The sequence below is a fragment of the Babesia bigemina genome (assembly GCF_000981445.1).
Source record: "Babesia bigemina genome assembly Bbig001, chromosome : V".
Taxonomy (NCBI): domain Eukaryota; phylum Apicomplexa; class Aconoidasida; order Piroplasmida; family Babesiidae; genus Babesia; species Babesia bigemina.
In genome coordinates, this window is record NC_027220.1 from 479,288 (window position 1) to 489,559 (window position 10,272).

General features: G+C 48.2%; 2 protein-coding genes across 2 annotated transcripts; one reads left to right on the top strand and one right to left on the bottom strand.

Moving 5' to 3' along the window:
* Nucleotides 1–889: 889 nt before the first annotated feature.
* BBBOND_0406080 (hypothetical protein) lies at nucleotides 890–1,210 on the top strand (the record flags this gene model as incomplete). The annotated part of the gene is made up of 1 exon (XM_012914856.1): nucleotides 890–1,210. One exon carries the CDS (start codon nucleotides 890–892, stop codon nucleotides 1,208–1,210), a length of 321 nt encoding a protein of 106 aa, XP_012770310.1.
* Nucleotides 1,211–2,496: 1,286 nt separating this feature from the next.
* Nucleotides 2,497–9,840, bottom strand: BBBOND_0406090 (hypothetical protein; the record flags this gene model as incomplete). Its single annotated transcript, XM_012914857.1, has 1 exon — nucleotides 2,497–9,840. One exon carries the CDS (start codon nucleotides 9,838–9,840, stop codon nucleotides 2,497–2,499), a length of 7,344 nt encoding a protein of 2,447 aa, XP_012770311.1.
* Between the last annotated feature and the right edge of the window lie 432 nt (nucleotides 9,841–10,272).

Below are 10,272 nucleotides of genomic sequence, written 5' to 3' on the forward strand. Positions count from 1 at the left end.
TGGAACTGTTCGAGAGGTAAAAAAAAAGTAATAGACGGTAAGTAAATGGTGATGCTTATTGTAGGAGCCAATGTGAAACATATGCCGCATATAGGATCACAATCACGGAACCATGTTTCATTTTAACCGCTACTTATCAGTACATAATAAATCCGTTAGTAGCTCTTACTACGCCCTTAATAGGTGTGTACGACCTTATCGTGTGTTGGTCATGCCTCGGTGCCGCTACCACGTGCTCAGTGTGTACTGAAACCTCGCTTATGTGTACGATATTTTTCGTTCTCCAAGTGATGTGTGTAGACAGTCTGCGAAACAGGAGGTGAGATCAGAGATGGTAGCGTAGTTGCCCAAAAACGGCCGTGCAATGATCCGAAATCCTGCCACGTCTCGAGGTCTACGGGTATACTACTTTTCGTTTACGATTTGTCTTAACACCTCCGGGGTATTAATTTCCTGTGGGGTGCAATTATACTCAAGTCACGCGCTAGACCAACATAGCGTCGAATTCTACCGTACACATCTCATGTAACGTACAATTTTCCCACATTTAACGATGGATTAAGTAGCGAAATAGTGTATTCGCTGTGTTAGGTTAGACCGATTATTACCGTTTTGCTGGCCCGTGAACCTAATAGGTGGGAGGATCGTAGCAGAAGGCTTCTTACATCGCACAATCCATTGATGCAACACTTTCACTCAGGTTGCGTACAATTAATGAGGATACATTGGAAAGCTATTTTCTAGATGCCGTTAGTGAACTACAATCGTAGACGCGTGTGTAAGAATACCGGATTTGTTAATGGAGATTTGTGGATGATTTGTTGTTAAACAGTTCTGTAAATGGTCTATAGGAGGATATGGCACTGAATTTCAATCTTTCTGGCTTACTATGCTGCTAGCGTTTCTCTTGTCTCTGTGGATCCCGACAGTTCATCATATCTGCTCAGAACTGAATTCTTACAATACATATTATATTCCTATAATGTCAACTCAAGTTACGGCGACCGTTCTGTGCCTATTTTGTGCATTTGTCAGTTTGTTTATTGCAAACATAGCCATCGCATGGTACCTGGCTTATTGGATGAATTACAAGCTTGATTTCGTACTAAACTATGTTGGAAACGCTTGTTTCTTCGTGGGTTGCGCGTGTTTTGTCGTTATACCATTTCTGACGCCGCCGCCAGTTGCGGATATATCAAAAAGTGCGTGACAAGATAGCGGCATGTGCTCCCCTGTGTGAATAACTAGGCCCATGCTGCCGATAAACCTAGGAGTGTCGGATAACACCAACTTAATAGGTATGTAGTTCATGGGACAAAACTCTGGCAATCTACATCGACGTCAGATATGTGGAGTATCATGGTCGTCCATTTAGTAAGGTCGCATAATACGTATTCTACGATGCCTTAGTTGGTAAACAAGACTGCGCAGAAGGAATTATATGTGCGTATAACATACAGCTTAATGTTGTAGCATAGAAATATCTTTTTTAATTTGCTACTATATCTTCTCTCGCTCTTTCTGTCTAGTGCTAAAACCGGGTGAGTATGACTAATGGCACTTCTCGTCTTTACTAACGAATTAATCCCCGTCCACAAACGGCTGTGTTTGCGAATTCCACGTTGTACTGTTGTGTGATGTCATTCTTATCATCCACGGTGCTATCCATTCTAAATGGGCACTAGGGCAACAGATGGCGGTAATCTCCATCAGGCTGTCTTCGTAGGTGATTGTGAACACGTTCTTCCGTCCACCAGTACTATGTCTAGCCGGTTGTATTCCTTCATCTTCCGAGTCCTGACCGTTTTGTCGTACGCGATCCATCCGTATTTTCCACGCACTTCATTCTCCATCTTGTGGGCGTCTACCATCTACTTATGCAGTCGTATTTGCTTCCCAAATACTGAGCGGATAGTTTTAGCTACTTCGTTGCACATATTCGTATATTCTATGTGTGGCATTTTCGGCTACTTGATTGCAAGGCGGTCCACGTTCTTGCCGTTGTTGCATCTTAGGCCTTTTGGCAACGATGGCATCCATTGCAGATACTTGTCCTGTAGTTGTGTGGATTTCGGTTCTTTCTACAGACTGATGATGCCTCGATGTTTGGCCTGGGTCCCCACGCTTGGCAAACAGAACCGTACGTGTTGATTTTGCCTGCTTTCTGTTGCGCAGTCATTTGTTTGGGGTCATCGCGATGTCTTTTGGCTCTCCCCCATGATCTCTATGCTAGTTAGGTGACGTGTGGTTGTTACGGTTGTCGAAGCGCAAGCTACGCAACAATGTCCATCTCAACATCTATACTTGCAACAACCGCAACGCTCCCTATTGCACACCACACTAGTACACTACATGCAACGTAATTGCCGTGCTGCTACATCACCACTAACAGCACTATGAGAGCAGCAGGGCTGTATCAAATTACACCACCCCCGGCTGTGCTTCGGCGTCATAAATACGCAGCAACTATGTTGATTGGTTATCTTACGACGAGCATTAATAAATTCTGTTCCACGCGTGAGCGAGTGCTTCGTCGTCGAAGTAATCGATGTCGTACAGCGAAGGCATCTTCGTGCCGTCCGTGAGTAACGCCTTGACATCGATGACGTGAGATCCCCTGGAGCGCAGGAAGTGAGATTGTATGCGCAGCAAGTCCAGGCGGTATAGCGCCGTGTGGGCGAACAAGAGGAATGCGGTGGACCACAGCGTGATGACCGTGTAGATGAATGGCCACCGAACCCTGTATAAGAAATCGTCCATGCAGTTGATGAGCTTTGCGATTGGCCCACCGTTTATCACTTCCTCTAACTTGGTGATGACCTGTGAACACGTGACTAGTGATGTTGACGTGCCCTCCGGTGGCGTGAACCCGTGAAAGTAGAGGTAGGGCAGGGCGTCGTGGCAGTGATGAATTGATCCGCACTTGGAAACATTGTGCCTCGTGAAATCGTAACGCAGCCGGTCCAGTGACTCGCGGAGTGTATCGGCCAGGTAGACCACCCAGCTGAGGTATGTCTGGGCGAAGCATGGCGAGTACATTGCGTAAGCCCGGTGCGTGATGGGCGACAGCAGTTTTGTGCACTGCACATTGGTGATGTTGCAGCCCACCAGTGTGGACAGGGTCCCGGCGTGGTCATTGTCGTGTTTGGAGATAGGAGACTCGGAAACCCGTATGCCACCGACAGCGTCCAAGTCGTGGCGACCAAGATGGTCCCATTCAGGGCAGTTGGGATGTGGAGTGGACAGGGCCCTGCCCATGTCGGACAAGATGCCTATACCATCCTTGCGCATCTCACTCCCGAAATGCTGGAAGAACGACACGAGCTCCCCTGTAGTGCGCGGCGTTCGCCTGGTGATGCAGTTGAGGTAAGAAGACAACGTTATCAAGGGGTCATCATCGCCGCTGCAGGATGGCGACAGGAGGTAATACAGGTAGCTGCCGTCTTTGGCGATCTTGGAGAAATCGCCCTTCCTGAATCCCATCCTGATACGGCTCTTTAGGCAGACGTCACACGGGTCGAATAGGTGCGTCTTGAACTTGGAGTAGTACGCGTCAGTCAGAAAAGCCTGCAGCGGGGACTCAGCCGTGACATCCCGTCCAAACTGACAACCCATCCAACCACCACGGAATTTATCGCCAGCGCACTGCGAACGCAGAAACGCCAACTGGTGATAGCACGCGTAGACGTAGTCCTGCAGGCAACATAGCAGAGCACATCCATCGGGGTCTTGATCGTGATCGGTATCCATACGTTTAACAGTGCCAGATCTCGATGACTTTTGCTTCCAGCCCGGCTCAATGGCGGAGAGCACGGAACTTGAAAACATGGAGGCAAGTTTCAAAGCCTTAATTACATCCTCAGATTTCAGTTTGGAATTGTTGACGCAGAGTGTTGGATTTCCAGGTATGACGTCCGGCGCTTTCCCGAACGCCTCGTTAATGCATTTATCCAGGGTCGTAAGATGTTTTTGACTTCCAATCCCGACCAGCCAGCGAAGCATATCCCTGATAGTACGCGGCGCCTCGGCGGGGAACAACTCAATTTCTGGTATACCGTCAAAGTCGTCGGTGGGTGTATGGGTTGTCCAGGCAGGAAGACAGAAGTCTACAGTTGGGGACTTGAGGCTTTCCTCATCGAACGTCTCAAGATACGGTGACGAGGAGGATATATCCGGGTAGTTATAGGACAAAGGCGCGTTTATTTTATATGCTGCAGCAGGTGGCGGATGGTTTCTGAACCCGTCATTGTCGTCACTTCTGTCCGGTTTATATGCCATTTCGATATCAAAATCACTTTGAGGGAGAGGTAGCATTGGAGAACTGCCCCTTGCGTCAGCAGTGGCCGACCCATCGAACTCCGCCAAAAATGACATGGAAGGCGTCATATTCTCCATAAGTGGTATGGATGATGCATCGTCCAATGAGATGGAGTTTGCAAGCGCATGTACAATACGATTTTGCTCTACAGCGACATTATAGTCCTTTTCGGCTTCCCTGTTGAATTTCTCGATTTCCTTGCGGTGTTCCTCTTTCATCTTCTCCATAACATTTCTTGTGTTATCTTCAGTACGGTAATCTTCCATTATTCTATTATATAAATCCTCCATTCTTTTCTCTTCAGGGTCCTGAATGACGTTATCATAAGTCATTGCTTTACCGTCCAACTCGTGTACTACTTTGCCGTATAGGTCGTCGGAGGCTGCTTTTGACGTATCGGAAACTACTATGCAGTTGAAATCCTGGGGGCTTTGCATGAGATCCAAATCTTTCTGTTTAATATCTTGCAATATTTTCGTAACGTTCAACTTATGTTCTTTTACCTCATCGGCAAACTTCAACTTTTCAGCCATCCACGTGCTTTCATCTGTAGTTTGCTTCATCTGCCTCACATCTTCTTTACGTTTTGCCTCGGCTACTACCCTTTCCCTCTGTTTTCTGTCATTCTCATAAAAGGGATCTTCGATGGCATCGCCATTAATGATTACATCATTGCGTACTGCCGGCTTCTGCTGCCCTTTTTGTGGAACATAGTGCTGAGGCGAAAAGCGAGTAAAGCCACCGCTACGAGCATCTGAAGCATATGAATCTGTATGGTAAACGTGCTTTTTAAGATTGGGGATGATTTGGGATCTCTGTTTCGCATCTGATCTCTGTTTGATCTTTTGCTGCAGCTTTTTATAGTTCTCTCCGTGCATTGATTGCTTTTGCAGCTCCCAGATTTGGTCATCAGTTATTTTTGTAAACGTAATGGCAGCAGGAGTCTGCTTCAGCACCTGAGATGGTACTTGATGGGATGCATTGCTGCCTGAATTTACAGATGTGTTAAGACTCAGATTAGAACCTCCTATCTGCGGAGTCATAGGATTAGTACCCCCCTGCCCTGTCCCTACTGAAGATCCTCCGCCATTTATTCCGGGTGGCTCGCCAGTGGACGGCATACCGAAACTTCCGATATCAGTTTTGGGGTCCTCATCATTCCCACCACCAAGTGTTACCGGATGTTTGTCGATCTGTTCATTAGACTCCGATACAGGGGATAGTGGAGCAGGAGATGAAGGTCCACTCTTGGAGGGCTGCGTAGTTGGCGGATCAAAAGCAATGGGCGCCGGAGATACCGTGGCTGGGCCTCTACCCGAAGAAATGGTGCTACTTGACTGAGGGTTCAAATGTTGACTGACTACAGCCTGGAAACTTGCACTGCCTGTGGGAGAACCAGAATGAAAACCGTCTTGTGCACTCTGCTTAAGGCCACCCAACTCCGGAACTATAGCATCTTTAGACATTGACGAACCTGTATTTCCCACACCCCTCGGAACCGAAACATCTTCACTCTGAGGACCGTGTAGATCAGTCCCAGCATTTACGACACCTGAATCGTCATCACTCCCTCCAGTGTCTTCATCCTGCTCTGTATCACTACCCAGGGAATCAAGATTCACGGTAGTATGTAAGGTTCTAGAAAACTGCGTTACGCCTGTGCTTGAGTTAGTGGTGGAAAACGGCGAAGATTCTGAAGTAGAAACGTCCGGAATTTGGCGTCCAGGCGCTTGCAATGCGCCATGATCTTGACCTATAGAAACCTGGTTCATTGCGTCCGCAGCCTGGGACTTTGACAAATCGCCACCCCGTCCATTGGCTTCATCATCTTCTTCGTAACCATTCAGCACAGTTGGATCGATAGGCGGGGTGGAAGTTCTACCGAACTGTATGGCGCGTGGTTTTTGTATAGTAGAGGCAAGAGATGTATGGCCACCCGACCCCTCACGACCACTGGCAGGATGGAGTCCAGATGCCATAGGATCGACACTAGTAACACCTACACCAGGGGCTGCCGTGCTTAGCGGAGACGCGTGGCTATTCAAACCCTGGCCACCACCACCTCCACCTCCACCGCCACTTAGACCAGGAACTAGGGTAGCATGCCTGCTTGTATCGGCGCCTTGATCCGTCTGATTACTTTGATCACTTCGTTGTATAAGTTCGGAAGTAGACCCCCGGCCACTTAGGCCCGGGCCAATACCGCGACCAAGGGTACCAAATGACGTAAAGCCTGTATCTGGAGCACTTGGAGGCTGCGGAAGCGCATTAGTTGCATAGGCCGCAATGCCTTGACCCTGAGAAACAATGGACGTTCGACCAGTACTCCTATCAGCTGCCGCACCGCCAGGGCCAATAGTTTCAGGAGTACTAGGGGGAGCGGCTGTAGGGGGAGGTGAATGAACAGGCGGTGCCACACCTGGCTGACCTTCAGACCCATTACCCTCATTGTCAACAATTTGTTGAGCTTTTGTAACTGCAGCAACAGCACCACCCGCCAGATCTGAAGTATGATGTTCTGAAACCGTTGTGCTTTTAGCGCTTTTATCTGCACCTTGATCATGAGAATTCTCTTGCGGTGACGATATGGGAGTGAGGCCCGGACTACCTGGTAAGCCACTGCCAACTGACGATGTGGAAGCTGCGATTGAATCACTTGGGGTGGGAGCTTGAATAGATTTTAAATTCTCCTTGGAATCGCCATCCGTACTGCCTCTCGCATCCCCACCGCTTCCAGAAGCTCCACCGTCACCAGGAACAGAACCCTGGCTGGGTGGTGTCGTAGTTGTGGCTGAATCTGATTCAGTCGCATTACTAATTCCACTTTGCTGACCGTGTTGAGAATCTCCCTGGCCACTATCGGTAACAGAGACAGCAGAAGGAGCAATTACACTAGAAGGCTGAGATACTGAATCTGTTACCCTTTGGGATTGAGCGACAAGAGTATCCGTAGAGACAGCAGGCTGTTGACCTGAAGAAGCACCGCCCTGCGAACCCCGACCCTGATCACCTGGAGGACCAGGGGGGGCAGGAATTGAGGTAGAGGGTTCTATAGGGCCTTGCAGTTGAACTACCTGTTGAGCTTGACCATTTGAAGATTGCGGAGGTTCAGAGCTTGGAGATGAAACAAGTTGTTTACCTGAATGCGCATCGCCATTTAAACCCACACCCTGTCTGATAGACCTACTGGGGGAGCCCGGGGATACAGCATCACCTGTGGGAGGGGGTTGAGAGACGACTACTGTTTGATCCTGAACAGAATTTTGATTTGATGAACCATAAGACACTGTAGGCTCTGCACTAGTAGGCCCTTGCGGGGTATTCACTCCTGGTGACCCTGTCGGAACTGACTCTCCTTTACCACTGGGAGGTGAAGGTGGCGCCAAATCTTGAACTTGTGAACCTAAAGACACATCTACTCTTGGATCCTTACCTTGGTCCTGTTCTCCCTCAGATGTTATAGGGGTTCCAGGAGATTTGGCAGGTGGTACTTCGGGTTTATTGGGGGATTCGACAGGAACTTTGTCATAAGTTACAGGTGACATGGAGGCTTCTGTAGCCGTGGTAGTCCCGGAGTCAGCAGGTAACGGTTGGGGGTGTGCTGGGGGAGCATGGAATGGAGACTCAGACCTACCTGCAGAATCTGATTCCCCAGGACGCCCCGTCTCCCCTGCCGTACCATTCCCTCCTATGCCATCACCGCCATCAACAGCAGCTATATGAGTTGTGGCATGCGTATCAGCAGCACCGGCGGCATCTCTACGGGGCGACAAGGATTGCCGGGTTTTTTCATTAGGTATAGAAGAATACACCAACACATCTGGTTTACCAGTAGGCGGTAGAACATCTACATGGTTCTTTAAATCACCAGCGGGGCTGCTGGGTCCAAGAGTCGCGGGAGCAGGAGGTAAGGCGATATGATCTGCTTTTGCTTGAGTACTGAGAGACGGAATGTCAGGCTTTTGAACAGTTATTGTCGACGATGTAGCATGATTCTGTGGCACTGAAACACTTGGAGCTGGCGGACTTTTACCTCCACCGGTATATTTAGTGTCCTCAACTCGTTTACTGTCGGAATTTCCCGCATTTTGTGGTGCTGACTTTGGCTGAGATTGAGTAGTTCTTTGAGCTGTTGAAGCTTGAACATGAGAAGGTGTGGAATCTGTACGACTCTGAGCCACTGATTGGACTTGAGTGGCGCTAAGTTTGGCGCCACTTCCGCTGTGAGACGCTCCCTCTCCCCCTCCTTTTCCCCGTATCGCACCAGACGTCGTCTGGCTACCATCCGCTCTATTTTTATTCCCTACAACGCTTCTAGTGCCTTTAGCACCGGATGTGCTTGATGATGAAGCCGTATGCAGCGGAGCCTGGGGACACGGCACACCATCCAAAAGTTCTTTAAGCTTTGGTAGACCACTGTTATCATCAACAAAAGTTTCAAGTGCATTCGTCCACTCCCAAGTGTCAAGAAAACCCTTCGCTTGCACCACGTCGTTTCCCTTAAAAACCACACCGTTAGGAAATAAAACGCCATTTGCGAAGGAGCGGTAATTGAAAGCGCCCGTGTCAATGACCTGATTACGCATAGTTTCTACATGCTTGATTATATTCGTGAAATTAGTTCTAAACCACGCCGCGAATTTCTCAGCGAATACTTCAGACCTAAGGTAAGAAGCCGTCGTAGCCACACCACTATGGTCAAAGGGGCCTGTAGTAAACATATTATTGTACGTAACCTTAATTTCTCCGCATACATGTTTTAATTCATCCCAAGCTATGCATTTAGGCTTTATGTTTTTTTCCAAAGCTTCTTTTAACGCATCTTGCTTCCCCGATTTTACAATATCGCAAAACACGCCTACCAAGCAAATAGCATTTGCTGTGTTCACAGACTCCGCACCAAATACAGTACAGGTAGAGAGAATAAAAACGTCACGTAAGTAATTTTGTTCAACTTTCTTGTCCAAAAACCATCGGAGATCAGTTGTCATTTTCTTGCCCTGGGTGTAATTAGCGTAGAGCCGACCATACCTCAACTCGCGAAGCTCAAACCCTCCAGGTAAAATGCTGCCGGAAGCACTGCGGTATGCTTTAGTGAGATATGTTTCTAGACCGCCGCCGTACCCAGGCCAATCCTCCGCCCACCCGCCACCGCCCACTCCCTTAAATATCACATCCACATTGTACCACAGATAGTACATTGCAGCGAAGAACTTGGGAAGGCACTCTAAGAGAGCGTCAACAGTGTCATCTACATTGGGGTCACGGGGAATGGAGGCTGCGTCCTTTGTTGTGGTAAATACCAATTTACCGTAAACCCTATTTACATGCCAGAGAAAATTGGACAATTCAGCTTGTATTGAAGTTCTATCAATCCAGTTATAGTACTTAGAAACACGTTGATGAAGGTAACTGATCACGGGTTCAAGATAAACCTTCCCGTCCCCCTCGTGCAACCAACAAAAGAACACTAAACAGTCTTTGAGACTTTTGAAAAGGAATCCGACTGTCCTCTCTGCCATCGTGAATATCAACGCAGACAGAACACTACATTAAAGGAAGCGCTAAAAGATGCGAATGATCAGCACCGATGGCATTAAAAGCTGTGATCTAGAAAATGTCTAGGTTATCCGAGCTCCGAGGTGGACGCGTGAGTATTGCCACACTCATAATACGGCAGTGTATACACAAAGTGTGCTATGTGAAAAGCTACATCGTGAAAGTTTCAGTGACAAAAGTAATCATTAAACTTAATTTTAAAAATCGGGGTCGCAGGCAAAAATAAGCCCGCTCCACCCTGTGAACTACATTGAAAACGCGTTTATCATAAATACTACTCACCCGTAGGAGCAAGGAGGCAAGATGCCCAAGAATCCGGCAAGCCCAGAGGCCGACCGGCGTGAAAAAATGGAACCCGGCCGGAAAGTGGCATACCCCACGAGATTTCCGTGTAT